Below are 20,606 nucleotides of genomic sequence, written 5' to 3' on the forward strand. Positions count from 1 at the left end.
TCTAATCATGGTGACAACTAGTCACTGTAATCATCAACGAGTTCATCGATAAGTTCTCGGTAAGCACCGATATCCATGATACCACCTTGGAATAATCGCCGACAAATATCAGCTGCTTCATTAATAATTTCTGGTGAGTTTTTTTCTGGCACGTTTTCCTCCTATGAGAACTTCTAATCGTGACACATCATTGAGGATATTATCAGGACAAACAAAATTACTTTCTCCTGATGTAGTCAGGAAACCACTTCCTGTGGCGCCGGGAGGATCATCATCATTATCATCTCCTGCCAATATTTGTTCCCTTTCTCTTTTAAACTCCTCAATTTGATCCTTTAACAAAGTAGATCGTCGGTCTATTGCTTGCTGCAGGGGTGAAGATTTTTGCTGCGGTAGAGGAAGTTGTTCTATTTGTTGTTTTTCTATTTGTTGCAGAGATGGAGGAAGTCGATATGAAAGTTCCTGCTGGGAATGTTATGATTGTCGTTGGGACTCCAAATAACGAAATATATATATATATATATATATATATATATATATATATATATATATATATATATATATATATATATATATATATATATATATATATATATATATATATATATATATATATATATATATATATATATATCTTTAATATATTCATCGTATACTTTATCATCAGTTCTAGCCTGGGGTTTGTTATAATACACGCGATATAACCATTTAAAATAATTTTTATCCCCTACGCCAGCGTACTTGGGTTTAAAAAATTCAGATCTTCGAAGAAAATTATCAAATACAAAACGAGAAAAATCTTCCTTTTTAACTTCTTCTTTAAGTTTCTCAACAAAACCTTCGTTAAATTTTTCAATCAGTTCAACATGTCCTCTTCCTGTTTTAGGTTTAGGTGCAAGTTTTTCTTTCACGTCGGCGAATTCAGTATGACGTTTTCCAATACCCTCAAGTATTTCTTCACCGACGGGAGAAGGCTGAGCTGCAGCTATATCAGTTGGAAGTTTTCGTAAAATCTCTTTTGTTTGTTTATTTTTTTTTTGTGCTATTTTTTCAGTTTGTTTAACTGATGGAAGAAGACCTTCAGTGGCCGTTGCAACCCTTTCAGTAACTTTAGTAACGGGTTTAAATAATCGTTCTGTGCCTTCTACAAATTCAACTTGTGCTTGCTGTCTCGCTTGTAGGTTTTCTCTAAAAGAATCTCTTACGGGGATAAATTTTTTAATTGCTTCTAGTCGCTCTCGGGCTAACCGGGCAGTATAAGATTCTGGATGAACCATTATTATTGATATAACATTTTTTAATTAATAGCAGCAGAGAGGGCGCGACTCCAACATGGCACCGACACGATCGTGTATTTTCCTTCGATGTATCACGATCAGCGACAGGCGGGTAAATCAATTTATCGTTGACAAAGGTCTATTTTGACGAAATACGGCGGTTTTTTTTACGATTTTCCAGGAAGGCCTATTTTGACGAAATACGGGTGGATCAATTAAAGACTGTTCGCCCTCTCTGCTGCTGTTACCCACCAGTTGGGTCACAACTTGCAAATCATAGAAATTCTCCACATAATCTTATGCACACTTTCATCGTATGAAAGGGTCATGTCACTCAGTGATGCAGCAAGCATTACCCTACTGGGGGACTGATTCCTATGTCCACGTGCATTGCATGACATGAGGAATTCACTTGACATTATCGTAAGCAACATATAGGTGGCATGTCATAAATCTACAATAAATACAGTTTTTATTTGTAAATAATTTATAGAGCTTTATAAGTTCTGGAATGATTTTGACCATGCCTTCGTGTTTTGCATTGCATTTCTTTGAATTATCTTAAAATCTTCGGAAAATGAAGGAATAAAAGATGATCACTCTATTTTAATCCATTGCCTGAAACCACTGTGTTACAGGTAGGACGCAATGATATCCATGTCATATATATTATTTCAATTAAAAAGGGTATTATTTCACCTTCTGCAATTAAATATTTAAACAGCAAAAGCAGTAGGAACAATAAAAAATAATACGATTATAAGTGGCAGATAACATTTCAATAAGCATGTGAATGTTATTTCTGTCATTCCGTTCAAAAACTTCAAGATCGTCATTAAAGCATGGTCGAAAAAAAGATTGAGCTTTTCGGTTTTGGAAGGTTGAATTTTCATTTCCGAAGTATAATGGTGTGTTTAGTGCTATTTATATGATTATTTAATGTTAATTATATTTCACTTTATGCTTAAGGAGACTCACTTTGTAGCATGTAGTTTCTTTCAATGTTTTATCTGCCATTTTTGTTCTCTCTCTCTCTGTGCCGTACTTACATTTTGTACGACAAAATTAAATAGGTCTAGCAGTCGCTCCATATATCGATATGTTGTCTTTTTTCCAATGCTGGTGTTGGTAAGGTTATGCTACGAATAAGAACAAACTCAATGTAATCTTCGAATTTCAAGGCGACTTTAGATGTTAGACTCTAATTTGTAAAATGTGTACATTTGCATTTGTAAAATAGCGTGTAGATCAATAATTTTTTTTATAAATTACAGTTTTTACAGCATGCTTTCACATTTTGTTTTAATGAAAATAATTTAACTGATACAATTATGCAAAATTATTTTATAAGCTAGTTAGCTCAAGGCACAGTCCGGCAAGAAAGATGAAATAAAAACCTATTGGAAATTGTAAAATGTAAAGTTTCATAAATATTGCATATGTTTTTGTTAACCAAGTGGTCAGGAATAGAGGTATACCTCTTTACCATTTATTTTATTTATTATTTAGATTTAATTATTTATATAATTGTTTCTTCACACATATATCTTATTTTTAAACAAAACGGATTTCCGTACCTCTTTAATTTCTGGGTCGAATGGTAATTAAACTGCACAAGAGGCTAGAAACACTGGTTACCGTTCCCCATTCGTCAATGAATGCCATGTATTTTGTTTCGTCAAATTCTGTCGGAAAAGAGCAAACGGATGCAGCAAATTCTCGTGTGACCGGAACGTGATCAGCTGCGGCGAGATATCGATAACGTCCCATGTTGCAGATGGCGGCGGCATCCTGGAAAATGGAGTGGTGCTGACTAGCTTGACTTTTCACAGCTTGGTAAGCTAAAATAAACGAAACAATGAATGTAGCTACACTGGATGTAAATAAAGACGTTAAGGGAAGAGCAAGGAAGGACATTCGCGAGATTGAAGGGATTTATGCATACTAAAATATGTGTAAGCACCTAAAACACGATAGGGGAAGCGGGAAGGGTTCAAAAGTGGAATGAACAGTCGGAATAAAATTTTTGAGATGAATGTATAGAAAATCAACGAATTAAACATGATGCAATGGTTAGGAAAATGAAAGGTTTCAAAAAGAGAACTCAGTTTGGGGAAATGGGGACAAAACGGAAGGAGCTTACATATAAAATTATGTTGAAGCGAAAAATGCTCGTGTAGAAAAAATAAACTAGTTTTGAAAATATGTTCTATGGAAGGGCTTTTAGAAAAGAAGTTTCTTGAATTCTTTGCGTTGAACCTTTTCTGCTTTGCCATTATTACGAACTTGTGCAAGGGTAAAACAACATTTCTAAACCATTCGTACTGTGTTAAAATAAACATAATATTGAGTCCGTGTGCCATTTAACCAGATTAAAGCTACACAAGTCGTAGAAGAGCAACATCTTCTTGTCCTTTGCTCGATAACATTTACATACCACAAATAGTTTATCAGACAAAACTCGTGAAACTCGATAGAAAAACATACTAAAGTAACGCCCCCAATGCTGAATTACAAGGTCAGTTGGAAGGCTTGGGATTGCATACACGCAAGGAGTTGAACAATCAGCACAGCTGGTTAGCAATTTTAGAGAAATCATTTAGAAAATCGGTTGAATGTTGAAGTGAATAATGCTGACACAACAGTTCAATGTAAACGGTTAAGTGGTCGGTGCTATTGCTACAGTAGAAGGAATAGCTATATCATGTATTGCTACCTATATAAAATCTTGCAGCTGGTGCTATTTTTCAAAGCCCACGAGCACCTGCCCTATCTCCACAACCTGCTTTATCTCCCGCACCTACTTCATCTGTTCCTCCTCCAGGAAAATCATGCTTTAATATAAAAAAACTTTCAAAACTTAGCTAATTATTTATTTGTGAATTAACCTGAGAAAGAGTTGCAACAGCATTGCCTGGTATTGCTGGTGAGGTGATACGTTGCTTATTTAAGAGTAATAGACAAACTTTATCTTTCCTTGCGAAACAGGGTGCTTTATTTCTTTTAGCATTGATGGTTTTGCTAATCGCATTGTTGTTCAGAGGTTAAAAAAATGCAAGAAATAGTATTAAAGGCTGGTAACCTATTTCAAAAATCAATTTACAGTCGTTACCAAATCCATGAGAACAAAAAAAAAACCACAAAAAACGCTTGTTTGTCTCTATCATAGTTTATTCATTTTTGACGTTTCTATGCTGCCTCGTGTCCCTCGAATGCCTGAGAATCGGATGGAACTAGCAGAACGTACTGTAAGAATGGCAGAGCATCTTTAGAACAGAATAGCGTAATCCATATTCTCTGCTAATAAAGTTACCGATTTGTCTTCTGTTTTATCTTTTACAATTTCTTGTCGTATTGTCACAAATTGTCAGCCTTTACAATATCTCGTTTATCTACCTCTGTATTGATGACAGTGCTTAAGCCCAGTTTAAACGAGTCAGTTGATTTCTAAAAATAGTCGTTATTGCCAATTGCAAACCAGTTTTCATATCTGAGTCACGATGTAACAATAGAACGCTGTCATCACCGACACCGTCGTGTTTTTAAATCTGTTAAGTCTTCTTGGAACTTTACCGTGATATTTCTGTCTGTTTCGGAACCTTTTTCTCATACAGTTATTGGCTACATTAGCTTTTTAATAGCGCATAGTACTGTCAATAGAAACTAGGTAGTGGATGTTTCGTTTGGAACCTGAGTTCATATAAAAACTACAAATTACATAAGGTCAACAACTTTCATTCAATCTAGTTGTTTCTTCATTTAATTTTCCATCGCTTTCTTATAGGAAGCACTCTATAAGTAGGTTCTTCTATGTCTTCAACATAATTCGTTTCTGTAATGTTTCACAGTACTCAAAATAACCAGCTACGAATTTATATCTCCGTTTGTACGCATCTAACACAATATCAGTTGTATATTTTTAAACCGTTTGGAACACGCTTGTAAGTTCCTGTTTGTGTTTCGAGTATCCGAAGTCATATTGTGGCGGAATTCCAAAAGTCTGCATGCCAAATTAAATCGTTTCATATCAGTGTTAATATTACTTATTCGAATTCATTGCATCTAGAAATGGTATTTTACATTCAGACAGCAGATTTATGATGTGAAAATAGCATTAAATACGTGTACTGGTAGTGATATTTCTGGAAATGCTTTGTCCATCAAAGCGTTAGGGAAATACCGCAAACAGCCGTTGCTATCTACACTTTCCAATAAAGCTGATTCTGCCAAACGTTCGTGTCACTCTTTGATATGTTTCTTTTCAAAGAATAATCACTGTTAAGTCTTAAAGTGTCGTTTTTAATAATATTTAGAGGCTTGTGTGGGAGCAAATATTTTTTTCAGGGCATTAAATTCGCTTGCTATGTTAAACTGCATAAAGTAATGTGAACAGTTAATTACATCAAACTGAGTCGCTGGGCAAGGCTAAGGCGCTGTACTTATTTTCTTTTTTCTGTCTGTATATCGGCAGTACCTATGCAAATACTTTGATGCCCTGTGTACGCTTCTTCCATATTTATGTGTGATTCTTTCTTGCTTTTCTCTCTAATCTGTTCATTTCATCCACTGTAGTGTCGGACTAATTTCGTTTATTTTATGCAACATTTGCATAGTTTGTATATTTTTCTGTTTCCTGTTTCGTGTCGTTGCATTTGTCACAGCCTGTACGGGGGATGAATCCCCAACACACACACACACACACACACACACACACGAGAACGGGAAACGCTTTAAAATTAGGACCTTACACAACTCAATTTCCTTCCCCCACCCCACCCCACCAAAATATTTCTGGCTCAGCTACTGAGAAGTAATGCTGTGCAAGCCATCTCGCAAAGTTTCATCAGGGTAGGCATTACAAACATGTTTTATAAAATGTTGTGTTATGTCTGAACCGAATGTTTGCAACAACAACAAAAACTTGTCCTAAAAGATGAACAAGGCGTAGACCACACACTTGCACAACATGTATTAACAAAAAGTAAATGTATTCTGTGAACTGTGATATAGAGACCCAAAATCTTCCACGCGATTTGTCGAGAGACCTATGCACTTTCCCACCCCCAAGCCCCGCGCGACAGAAAACGTTCCTCCTTCATTTAAAGAATATATTTTTTAAAGTATTATTGGCTTCATTTATATATAATGTAATGGTACTTTTTCATATATTTCTTATAGTAATGGACAAATGTCAATGTGTTTTACCTGACAAATGTAATGTGTTTTACCTGACAAATGTAATGTGTTTTACCTGACAAATGTCAATGTGTTTTACCTGAAAAATGTCAATGTGCAGATGTTAATTTTTAGAAAGCAATATATCAGACTATATTCGCCCCCAAATTACCTTATTTATTATGTGGCTATGACAGGATAAGGCTGTAGAAACATGTATATGTAATGTGGGTCGATGTGTGTTTATATCTTGGTGTATTTTATAACGTTACTTGTTCACATAAATATGCTGCCCTTAATCTAGCATATCAAAGAATATTTCAACCGAGTGAAACAACCAAGTCATTTGATTTCAAATAGTCATACGCTAAACAATTACACACTGCAATGTATACTATGCACACGCTGCAATGTATAATATGCACACGCGAAACCATTATACACTGAAATGTATAATATGCACACACCAAACACTTACATGCAGCAATGTATGCTCTGCACGCGCTAAAAACTTATATACTGCAATGTATGCTCTCCACCGCTGAACACTTACACGCTCCAATGTATATTATGCACAGACTAAACACTTACACACTGCAATGTATACTATGCACACGCTAAACACTTACACACTGCAATGTATACTATGCACACGCTAAACACTTACACACTGCAATGTATACTATGCACACGCTAAACACTTACACACTGCAATGTATACTATGCACACGCTAAACACTTACATGCTGCAATGTATATTATGCACAGGCTAAACACTTACACACTGGAATGTATACTATTCACACGCTGCAATGTATAATATGCACACGCAAAACCATTACACGCTGCAGTGTATACTATGCACACGCTAAACCATTAAACGCTGCAATGTATAATATGCACACGCTAAGCACTTTCATGCTGGATTGTATATTATGCATACGCTAAACACCTACATGCTGCAATGTATGCTTTGCACACGCTAAACCATTACACGCTGCAATGTAGCAATGTATATAATGCACACGCTAAACACTTACATGATTCAATGTATACGACGCACACGCTAAACACTTACACCCTGCAATGTATATTATGCACATGATAAACACATCCTGCACTGTATACTATGCACACGCTAAACACACCCTCCTATGTATACTATGCTCACGCTAAACACACCCTGCATTGTATACTATGCACACGCTAAACACTTACATGCTGCAATGAATGTTTTGCACACTCTAAACACTTACATCCTGCAATGTATGCTATGCACACGCTAAACACTTACACGCTGCAGTGTATACTATGCACACGCTTAACACGTACACGCTGCAATATACATTATGCTCACTCTAAACACATCCTGCATTGTATACAAAGCATACACAAAATACATACACGCTGCAATAAATATTATGAACACGCGAATAACTTTCACTCTGCAGTGTAATGGTTTACAGTGCATATCATACATTGCAGCGTGTAAATCTTTAGTGTGTGAATAGCATGCATTGCAGCGTGTAAGTGTTTAGCGTCTGCTATGCACCCGCTAAAAGTTTACTATGCTCTCTAAACCATTACACGCTGCAATGATGCTATGCACACGCTAAACACTTACATGCTAACACGTGTCCTGTGGACACAATTTTGAAAGATACAAGAAACGAATCAAGTGTTCGTTAAAGAAACAAGTAGAGTTTGTTAGAAAACATGATATTCTTTTGCTTCTGTTGTTTTTGCTGATGAGCCTGCCTTTGATTTCATGTAATCTAGCAGTATCTGTCTCATTTATAGTTTTAATTTTTTGAAGGGAAAATATAATCTTTACATATGTAATCTATGTGAATAATAATTGCTGTGGGAAATACTAAACACGAGAATTATACTCCTCCTCCTACTCCTGCTACAACTAATAGTAGTAGTAATAATATTAATAGTAGTAACAATAGCAACAACAATCATAATGAAGCACAACATATTTCTTGTAGGATTAAGGAAGAAATTATTATAAAAACAGTGAAATATTGTGTCTGTTTTCAAGATTAAAGGGATTGTAATAAGCAGGTTAGATTGTTTCGTCAAGATCATCATTCTTCCTTGCATTTTACCAGCATATTTCAGTGTGTTTATTTTGTGTGTGTATTAAGTCTACACAAGTAGATGTTGGACCCATCTGGCAGCATCTCAATGGACGTGACTAAATATATAATTGAACTGTAATGGTTGACGAGTCAAATTTATACGAATAAGCCTCTTGTTTTTGGTTATTCGTTAGATTTTTAAAGTCCAATATTTACACACACACACACACGTACGTACGTACGTACATACATACATACATATTGAAATTTACCAGTATGATAATAACCGGGAAGTATATATATCTGCATTTAAATGAGATATATTTTCTGTTCAGATATATAGAATTCTCTCTCTCTGAATATGAATATATATATATATATATATATATATATATATATATATATATATATATATATATATATATATATATATATATATCTGCGCGGTGTAAACAAAACATACATAGTATAATAAATTCGGAGTATGTGTATTTGGCTATAGCGCCCCATTTTAAGGAATTCTTAGATTTTAGTAATTACTTGTTTGATTATGGATACTCGGTCCTGTGAAATATTCCTTAGCCCGAATTAATTACCCAGTTGTAACAAGATAACCGGGTGGGATATTTCGGATTAACAACAGAACAAGTTTTGACGACACAGATATATGGTTTAATGTGGCGATTAATATGAGTAGTGGATGATGAAGATGTGTGCGTATTTATAATCCAAATATTGGATCTATTTAACAAAAAACGCACAGTTTCAAAGATGAAAAAAATATACAAATAAATTTAGGTCAGTAACCCTAAAACACAGGATAAATGATAAATGATTTCACAAATGATTCAATAATGGAAAGATGAATATAGTTCACTCAAATAGTAAACAATGTAAGCGTTTACACATAGTAAAAAAAATGTATTCGCTCAGGTAGCGAAATTATGTCACTAAACAAGAACGGATATACAATCTATCCTTCCAGTCCTGAATAATACACTGGGTCTTACTAACCCAAAATTAGCATACAGCTAAAAATACATGTGTGGAGATGCACTCCGTCACCCGTGCACCTTATCCGCTCCACAGCTCCTCTGAATCAATTTCACAACCAATATAGACTCCGGACCCTCGGAATATTATGATCACTTGAAACATTAGACCCTCCGGACACTTGAAATATTAGACCCTCCGGACCCCCTGGTCCTTTGACGGCTCTAGAGCTGGGTCACCTTAGTCACTCTTGACATTCCGGACGCTAGACATTAGACGCTCCGGCACCTTAAACGCTCCGGACACACGGACGTTTCTACCCTCTGACAACACCGGACACCCCGGATATTCCTACCATCAAAACACTCAGCCCTACAGCTGGAGTTGTGCGAATCCTTTAAGCAGGCCGCTTGCTGACAAAACCATTAGTATTGTAAAGGTCCTTTACATGTAGTAACGTATTTATACCTTTAGAATTTTCGTTATTCTTTATCAAAGGCACCTTGCACGTGTGGCACAGGACGAATCGTACTCACGATTTCGAAATACATAGACCATATTATAATCACCCTAGGGTATCGTTGTACAGAGAAAAAGAAACGAAACCCGAGTACATGTATTTAATTAACAACATTTACACCATTCCGTGACACCAGTTACTAGGATACTAGGAACATACGTCACGGAATGAAGTGTTAGTGAGTTTCCATGATGCCATGGTTTACTTTTGGTGAATTCAGGTCAGAGCCACATGAATGTCCCCTGTTAAAATCTAGTGGTGTACATTGGTTGCGTGACTCCAGGTGCAGTATTTATGATTGGAAACTGTTAAATTACACAATGGAATAAACAAGAAGGGACTGTTCCGTCATCGGCAGGTACCTTTTATGTCGCCATGGTGACAAATGTGGTGGAATTTAAAGGCGAAATGTGGCTCAAAACCATGATTTGACTGGCGTAAGGTGGCTTAGTAAAATTAATTCCCTGTGTTAGGTGGAGTTGTATAGTTTTTACGGCGTGAAATGCTGACGGTACGGAAAGTTGATGAAGAGAATCCATGCATATGTGCAGTAGATAGACAACTGGAAAGTTGTGAGATCCGTGGTCTGGTACTGATTAGAGTAAAATTATTTACAGAGTGAACACGTTGGGCTTTCTAATTTACAGCAGAAATTGTATGGAAGTCTTTGGAAATAGGGGAAACTTATGACGTCTAGTGGAATCGCGCCAGGGTTTGACACTACTCGGTCAAGTAAAACCCCTGTATTGTAACATTGCTATTTGTCCACACAAGAGGCGTGAACTACTACAATCCCCGCGACCCCTGTAAAGCGAAAAATAATCCAAAATAATCCTGATGGATGATGACATATAAATTTAATGTGTAAGGAAGGACAGACAAGAAACAATTCATTTGTCATGAAAGCTTTTACATTCCTACACTGAGCACAAAGCACTAGATTTCTGTCAATTTTTAAGTGTTATCTAATATTAATTTTGCTTCATGGAATCATTTAAATGAACATAACCATATGATATACAAGCATAGCAAATATCCGGAGTTGAAGTACAGAATTATTCTTATTGGAATATGTCAACCTAGGTTCATTTCTATTCTCGTCACATCAAAGGAAGTTCCATTGCAAGGCTTGGTGGTCTATAGCACCAGACGAAGGAATACACATAACTGCAATATCTTCTTGAGTGCATTCCACTGATAGGTATGGTTTCTATCAGTATGCACAGCTTTAGACATAATTTAAAATATTTTCCTTCAAACCAGAATCGGGTAAAATTTAGAACACATCTTCGGGCCTACAAATATGTCACATACATTTATTAGGGTTCGTGACCTTATTCCTAGTTTTGCTACCTAATCCACTGAGAAACAAGATATTTTAGTGAAGGCTAAGCAACCAGATAATTAAAAGCTTGCCCTGCAATTATGATGACAGCATGTAACCTACATTTCTCTCTTCTCCCTCTCTCCATCCGATCTAACGGTTTGGATGGACGAGGGATGTAGGATAGGCCCGATTTCTCCTTCGGAGTGTCGTAAAATGTAAATAACTGTTTTGTTTTTGTGTTCTGCCAGTGTGATGCTCTTATATTTGTTTTATTTTATTGATTATTTTAACTTACTCGCCACCAAATAGTCAGGTTGTGCAGATCTGCTGTTAGATCATACATACATACATACATACATACATACATTAGCATGAGAGAGAAGCTCAATCGCAGTATTTCAAATTACCTAGGATTATCAAAATTTATAAAGCAAAATGTTACCATGCATAGTGTATCATTTTTCGTGTCCAAATGTTACTCAGACTGAACGCGGTGGGGTCCCGAATGGTCGAGTGGTCCAAGGCTGCGGCTGACCGAATAGTGCAAGGTCCCGGGTGGCCAAGTGGTCTAAGGCCCCGAGTGACCAGTGGTCTAAGGTCCCAAGTGAGCGAGTGGTCTAAGGACCTCGCCTTTACAGATTACTGACGTCTCACCTCTGTCCGGTGTGTTCAAGTCTCGGGATCAGACGTCGTGGCAATGTGAGAAAGCTTGCCAGTATATTCCAATGGGTTGATTCTCCGGGTTCTTCCACACCTGATATTATACTGGCCGCCATATATAGCCTATCTTGGGCTGAAGCAACGAGAAAGGCACTTAAGAAAATGGGTTATCTTATTCGTAGCTGTGTAATTCTATGTCATGTTGATATACTGACTTTCTGAATCGAGGTGCATCTTTACCTACCAGAACTAAGCATGAACGCATATGGGCGTACAGCTGCATCTGCTGTACCTAAAAGAAAAAGGTGTTATATATATATATATATATATATATATATATATATATATATATATATATATATATATATATATATATATATATATATATATATATATATATATATATATATATAAAATGTTTTTACATACACCCAGCTAAAAAGCTGCTATAATATTTTACCATTTAAAATCATTTGCACCATTATTTCTATTAAATTCTGTTCACTGTGACATTCAAACAGATTTTCAATTTCCGTCTTTATTTATTTGATTAGACCAACATCACGATGGGTAAGAAGATGACCATAATGATGATGGCGATGGTGATGTGATGTGAATACAGCTGGTTATGAGGGTTCGGTTTATTTATTTGCTTTTGCAATTAATTGGTAATTCATCCCTTAATTAGCGTATTTGCTGTAAGAAAGACAAAAATGACGGATGAAGCAAAACTATGACGTCTTGAGCTATTTACCTGAGGACTGAACCGTAGTAACAAGTTTGTCCTGGTATGACTTGGTGTCGCAAAAGAGATGAAAGCCGTGGGAAACCTGACAATTATGATGGTATTCCACAACAAGCTGTCGCGGAGGATCAGAAGGATCAACGTACAATATTTTCTTGGTGAAGAGGGTCCAAGGGTCTTCACCTCCAGTGGACCAATGTTCACCATCCGGGTTTCCCTTTAAGATGTTGTAGCCTATATATAGGTGGCGGATTGCACTCGGGTCCGATGGAAGCAATGGAATACCACCAGGACCAATCATTGGACCACTCGAAACTGCTTCGCTAGAAGTTGAAACTCCGGAGACAAGCTGGGCTGTTGTTCAGCTCAAACAGACGAATACTACTAGCACGGTTACCTGCATCTATAAATGAAGACTCAGATTTTAATTATTTATACATTATCGACTTATTATCAGCTTGGATTGTCTTATACAATTCTTCACGTGTTTATTGTTCACTTTTAATTACATAATCATGACTGCATGATATATCTTACCATTATATTGTTTTCGTATTAAATCCTAATTGGCAAAGATCGACTCGTGTGATGTGACAGGATATAAATTTAATATTTAATCAAAATCATGTGATTTGACAGGACATCAATTTAATATTCAATCAAATTCATGTGATGTGACAGGACATGCATTTAATATTTAATCAAAATCATGTGATGTGACAGGACATAAAAGTATGTTTAATCAAAATCGTGTGTTGTGACAGGACATTATTTAATATTTAATCAAAATCAACTAAATGCGATCTAATTCTTCTAATGCATACCAAACATTAACATGACATCAGTAAATCGCATTCACATCGTGGATACTTTTTGATGTTCCGTCATATCCGCTTAAGTAACCTATATTCGACGAATTATTCCGTTCTTGTCACGCGTTTCTTGTAACGGTTTTATGGATTCAGTAAGCTCCCCCCCCCAAAAAAAAAAGTAAGTTTCGTCAAAGTGTGAACATAAATAAAATAGTTTGGTTGTCTAATTTAAAAATCACATTATTAGAGAGAGAGAGAGAGAGAGAGATTATTTTTAAACAGAATAAATAAATTCAAGAAAACATTAGCTTGTCGGCATGATTTATAAGCTTAAAATTGTATAGATCGAACAAACTGAATGTTATCTGAAGACAGGGAAAATTTTACAGTAGGTTTTCGACATCGCAAACTTTATCGAGCCTCAAAGACTTTGTTAATCTAAGGATGTTACTATCAGTATTCACCATTGTTGAAAATTTAGATCAGATAATTTGAAATTTAGGGATCTTTCTTATGTACATGAAGTCCTTTGTACTTATCTTTGCTTATTAGATCAGGTGATGTCGGCGACCTTCCAGTCTGGCACCTTCCACGAGCCAAAAAGTTCGCAACAGGTCAATGCGTATCGCTTGTATGTCTGCCCGTCACTACGTATGTCACATATTTGGGCTCTTTTTATATATCTCACAAAATAATTTAGTTTTTAGCTTGTCTGTAAAGGACACCCAAGGATGTAAAAATATGTCATTTTGTAGGTGGTTCTTTGCTATGTAGAGGTTAAAGATGTAATTGATATTAAATATTTATACGCAATGTCTGTTATATGAAGGTGTCGGATTAAGCGCGTTTCACTGTAGTGATAAACAATATATTATAAAACTTGCACTATTTACATATTTGCATAATAATTTGCACTATATTTAAGAAGGTTTTTTTATCTGAGCAGTCCACTTCGATTTAAACGCCGTACAGAACATGCCAGGAAAGTTCCCCATAATACTGTTCTAAGTCATTCATGCATTCTATAATTTTGCTAGTACTGTTCCCCTCTTTCTTGCTTTTTCCACTTTCTGTCTCCATGACCGAGGACAAGGACAGGGCGACATGGTTTTAGCACTCGATATGGACTTCGAGGATGCAGTGTGCTCCACGACGCTGTTACGAGTGGTGGCATATGGTTACCCAGAATGCTCTCAGCTTATCGTATGAACCATGTCATGTTTTTGCTACTGCAATGCATTATGTTTAGATTCCGCGCAAGATGTGTGTGTGAATAGCCTTAGACTGAGATGATCCATTAAATAACGTTGATTCCTTTGAACTGTAACCTTTAAATGTCCAGTGTATGCGTAATTAAATGAAATCTCATGTTTATTATTATTCAGTTTTGAAACTGCGGTCTCAAAAATGGATAACAGTATACAGACAAATCCATCCATCCAGAAGAGAGAGAGAGAGAGAGAGAGAGAGAGAGATCCTGCAATGAAAATAGAAAACAAATAAACATAAAAAGCGACACATAGGCTACCTGCTCACCAAAAATAAACATATACAAAGAGAATCCGGGCATGTCTAGATTGCACACAGATAGACATATAGATAGAAAATGTTCGGAATTTCTACTTTATCGTAGTGTAAGTTAAGAGTGAATAACACGCAGATAGTTAAAGACAATTAGCACAGAGTCATCGAGTGGTCTGATTTCAAATCGCCGGAGTTACTTACCTTATGTTAATTGGTTCTAGAGAAGAAATTTAAAATGTTTCCCCGATTTTGCTGATAGAATTGGGTGCCTATTGTTAATACATAGCACACGCAGATGTTTCGTGTTTTAAAGTCAAATGGATGGCGAGAGAGAGAGAGAGAGAGAGAGAGAGAGAGAGAGAGAGAGAGAGAAATTGTAGTTTTATCTCTTTTTAAGAGCGAGGTTTTAGGCCATTAAACTGTTGAAAAGTACAAACCGTTTTAAGGATTTAGAACACCTAGTTATAAACATAATACAATGTTATACTCAATACATTCAATCTGGCTAACAATCCTCAGTCCACAACAAGAATTAACGAGAGTGTCGAGTGCAGAGCACTGTATGGATTTTATTTCAAATACGAATAAAATATATTTGTTTTTAATAAGCAAAGGTAAAATGTTATAATGCTTCCTAATGTAAAAACAGTTATTGTCCATTCAACTATGAACCTGCGTTTTCACGGTTCCTTACCATAGTATAATCTATTCTAGACTCTTTATCATGATCTCAGTCTCATTAGGACACTATTCGGAACCTGAATGAGAAAAGGAACATGACGTTTGATTATAAGGAAAACTGGTCAGACGGCAGGATTCGAACCCACATATTTTCGGTCTTGAAAACGGCACGCTAATCAATGAGCCACCGCAGCTCCCTCTGGCGCTTTTAGATAAAGAACAGACGCGAATAAGATTTATCGACTGTGCATTATTATTATTATTATTATTATTATTGTAACGTTAGTGATCATAACATTTCTGTTCTTTACATTATTCAAAAGGCACACTTTCTCTCACCTAACACTTTGTTCTCTCACACACCACCATTTCGCTTTCCATTTAACTATTCAAACATTCAAAGACACTTATATCGATGGTACTCATGTTTCTTGGTTATTCTTAAGTACCGAGCAAGCAAAGCTGGGTCACAGCCTAGATTCGTCACGTAACTACGTCATATCAGCCATAAATCTACCCTATCATTGCAAAACGTATGCCTAATGACGTGAATCAAGAACGAAACTAATAGATTACCTGAGCTGCGCTATATAATAGTCCTCGATTAAAAATTCCGTTGATGTCGAAATTGCGAACAAACTGTCTTAAATTCGACAAACTAATAACTTTGAACTCAAATAAAAGAAAGGGATGGATCAAAGGCCTTCGCTATCAGATATCGTAAGTGTATTAAATCATGGACCTGCCCGTGCATAGTGATAAATTGAAACTTTACCCCCAACAAGTAGATACTAACACCCGTTTATAGTTATTACTTGATTTTCGAAAATAAGCATCTATTTTGATAAGTCATCGTCCCCTTTGTTAATTTGTACCTGACGAATTATAGAGTTAATTAATTTTATTAACTGTAAGCTTTAAGCTTTTAGTTGTACGCAAGAACCCTGGTATGCAAGTACGACCTTTTGTGGTTTTCACTAATACTATGGTGATTTTACAGAACAGGGGGATTAATCTCAGTTGATAAATAAGTGCTTATGTTGATATAACAATGAGCGTAGCTATTTAGGAACATTTGGATTACAGACATTTGTACTCTATGTACGTGATAACGTTAATCTGCAATGAAAAATTGCTTGCACTTTTATATATTTTGTGTGATGTTTGTATTGTATGCACTTTAACAACAATGGACTGATATGGGTCTGGAAAATGGTGAAAACAACGCCATAAAATGAATTCATCTGCGTAATAATAAGGGGAAAATTCCTATATGTTAACTAATGTTAGAAGCTTCTTTTGTACTTTTAGTGGGGGGGGGGGTGCGAAAAATGAGAAGATATAAGAAGACTTGGTTAATAGATAAGCAAGTATACGTTTAAATTAAAAAACATGTAGAACTGTGCGCAATTCGTTAGTTGTTTCGTTTCAGAATCAACATATAAGTAACAGGTCCCCCCAAAATTGGTGTAAAACGTGTTGTATAAAAAGTGTTTCATTCTGGCTAAAATTTAGCTATAGTCCTCTACCATCCCCGCAAAATGAAGTTGAAATCAAGATACACGTGATGACTGTAATGATAATTGTTAGCGTTAGTGCTCAAAATGCATGCATCTTGGATATTAGGAGAACGTGAATACTGTATACGTACCTTGAGTTCCGTTTTATATTTGGTTATTTCATTGAAAAATCCACAAAATTCTCAATGCTCGAATATGTTTAATAAGTAAAGTTAATCTAAATAGAGGATGTTAATGTCCCAGTTTCATCAAACATTGCGAATTTTCGACTTGTTAGAAATCATACCGATGGGTAAATACCGTTAGTACAAAATCCACAATTTATTTTAAATAGGACCGCAAGAACTCAAGTGAATTTGTTGCGCGTATAAATAATCTGTACAATTTACAAATTTCACAATTTATATTCATACTTAGATCAGTTATGCAGGCTCTGGAGACGAAAACTAACGAAAATTTCTCGTGGAGTAACTACTGACTCTAAGTATTGTTGCGAGTCGTACGGTCGTGTCCAACATTATTTGCTCAAATTTGTAACGTCTCTAATGTGTAATTTCATTACATGTGCCCGTCATTTTTTAAAATATTCTCTTCAGCCAAATCTGATTCAATAATAGTCTGAGATTATGAGATATAAATAGTGTAGGGGTCTAAAAGCAGTTAGTACAAGTCATAAACCTAAAGCAATGTCCAATACTGCGTGAGATTGCCTTGAGATCGTTTGTTCCCTACTTTAAAGGGCGTCAAGACGAAAGTCATTGTCCATTAAAGGGTTTTTAAGCATTAATAACACATATAATCTTCGTCTAATTAAGATAAGAACTACACATTCAGGAGACTATAATTTTATACTTGCATGTGTTTTCATGCTCACATAGGTATGATTTATCTTCGCGCTGTAGATCGGCATTTCATGCTACCTACTACAATAACAGGCCCTAAGCATCTATCCAAACAAAAATCGTCCTATGGTTAAGATAGACCTGTGACTAGAATCATGCAGGCTTGATTCCATCCATTAATGCATAGTTTGGGCAATACGTTTTACTCCATTTGCCTTGACGCGGCATACTTTTCAAAGTGCTGTTGAGCCATAAAGCACAAATAAAACAAACCAAACAAGGGACAAGACTTCCAAGGCAACTAATCAGCGGACAAGATATCCAAACCAGCCAAACAATGGACAAGACTCGAAACCAACCAACAACCGACAAGACTTCGTAACAAACCAAAAACAGACAAGACTTCCAAACCAACCAAACAATGGACAAGACTTCTAAACCAACTAAGCAACGGAAATGACTTCCAAACCAACTAAACAAAGGAAATAACTTACAAACCAACTAATCAACTGACAGGACTTACGAATCAAACAAACAACGGACAAGACTTCCGAACCAACCAATCAACAGACATGACTTCCAATCCAAACAATCAACAGACACGACTTCTAAGCCAACTAAAGAGCGTACAAGACTTCCAAAACAAACCAATCAACAGACAAGACTTCCAAACCAACCAAGCGGAGAACAATACTTCCAAACCAACCAAGCAAAGAACCAGACTTTCGAACCAACCAAGCCAAGAACAAGACCTTCAAACCAGTCAGTCATGTATTGTCAACAACGTTAATTTAAACTATCTACGTGGAGATGCGATCAAATGTAGAAACAAAAAGACTTCTTTTTCTGTCAACATCATGTGACGATGTTGTTCTGATGGCATTACAAGATAAAAGTACTTACCTTTCTGGGTCATTTGGGACCAGTACTATCCATTCCTTAGCTGTGTTTTGTTTTGACTATTCATAAGTTATCGATAGTTTGATATGGGATCTGTAATGTTGCCAAATTAAACATAGGTCATCAGTCGACAAATGACCAGCGCATTGACCCTGCTTAACTGACCTATATTTCGCCAAGCCACTGGTATTAAATCTGTACACACAAGATATACAGGTACATACAATATTTAAAGATAAGTTTAAAGCAAATGCTTACATTTATGTATTCCATATAAATGGTATTTATTTCGACCGAATTATTGTTATTCGGTTGAAATAATAATAATAATAATAATAATAATAATAATAATAATAATATTATTATTATTATTATTATTATTATTATTATTATTATTATTATTGACTACTGTGTTTATATATCAGATTTTAATGGTTGTATCCCTAAAACACATCAAGAGACGACATTCAACCACAACAGAAACACTTCTAGTCCTGAAACCCTCGACAGTTTTTTCTGACAGCGAATTTATGAAAAACACCACCAAAACTTAAGTCTTGATTCACACTGAGATGTGTTAAATCTCGACTTAACTCCAAGACTATGTTGACACAAATGTGGACAAAGCCAGTAATCAGGGCCAGAGCGATCATGGGCCCTGGGTAAGAAAACCCGGGTCTCTTCTAGTTCTTGTTCAAACAAAATTGTTCTTTTATAAAATTAAAAAGGTTTATTTGGCCTTGCGTCGGGGATATTTTGTTAAAGTGACATATAAATTTATAATCACAGCGAAATGCTTGAAGTTTGAACCTAAGTTCAAAATGTGAGCTCAAGAAGTTTCGTAAATAAGAGGTCTGCCATCCGTATTTAATACAATGTATCAACATTAAAACCAGTATTTCAACAGTAAAACCAGTATTTTCATCGTCTTAATCGCAATTGCCTGCATGTCTGGCTCACGCTCAGTATCATGTTACATTATGATGTATCCTGCATGTCCCGCTCATGCTCCATACACCAGAACAAAGCAATAGCTTGTAGGTCTGGTTCGTGCTCCATACACTAGAACAAAGCCATAGCTTGCAGGTCTGGTTCATGCTCCATACACTAGAATAAAGATATATCATGCATGTTTGGCTCATGCCCCATACTCTAGAACAAAGCCACAGCTGAATGCCTAGTTCATGCTTCATAAACTAGAATACAGATTTATCCTGCATGTTGTGAGGCCCCGAGTGGCCGAGTGGTCTAAAGCGCTCTCCGTTACGGATCACTGCCATCTCACTTCTGTCTGCGTGGGTTCGAGTCTCGGATTCGGCCAATGTGGGTATGTGAGAAAGCTTGCCAGTAGCTTTTCGAGAGTCGGTGGATCTTTCTGGGGATTTCCCGGGTTCTTCCTCCACCAGTAATACTGGCCGCCATGTATAGCCTATCGTGTACTGAAAAATGGCGTTAAACCCTACAACAACAACAACAACAATTATCCTTCATGTTTGGTTCATGCTCTACACACAAGAATAAAGATATATCGTGCATGTTTGGT

The 20,606-nt window shown here is 36.2% G+C and overlaps 1 protein-coding gene across 3 annotated transcripts in view; it reads right to left on the reverse strand.

Annotated features, from left to right (window-relative positions):
• Positions 1–13,753, reverse strand: part of LOC149794403 (uncharacterized) — a 33,043-nt gene extending 19,290 nt beyond the window's left edge. For 2 of the 3 annotated variants that reach the window (XM_089968587.1, XM_089968588.1), the window contains exons 1-4: positions 12,794–13,753; positions 12,284–12,331; positions 2,916–3,118; positions 2,327–2,416 (exon numbers count right to left, since the gene is read on the reverse strand). In XM_089968587.1, the coding sequence (XP_089824713.1) occupies positions 2,327–2,416; positions 2,916–3,118; positions 12,284–12,331; positions 12,794–13,085 (633 nt within the window). In that variant the 5' untranslated portion in view covers positions 13,086–13,753. The remainder of the gene's footprint in view (positions 1–2,326; positions 2,417–2,915; positions 3,119–12,283; positions 12,332–12,793) is intronic. The other variant, XM_089968589.1, reaches the window with a different exon arrangement.
• Between the last annotated feature and the right edge of the window lie 6,853 nt (positions 13,754–20,606).

Source organism: Sinohyriopsis cumingii, chromosome 8 (assembly GCF_028554795.1).
Source record: "Sinohyriopsis cumingii isolate HCF-2022 chromosome 8, ASM2855479v2, whole genome shotgun sequence".
NCBI lineage: Eukaryota > Metazoa > Mollusca > Bivalvia > Unionida > Unionidae > Sinohyriopsis > Sinohyriopsis cumingii.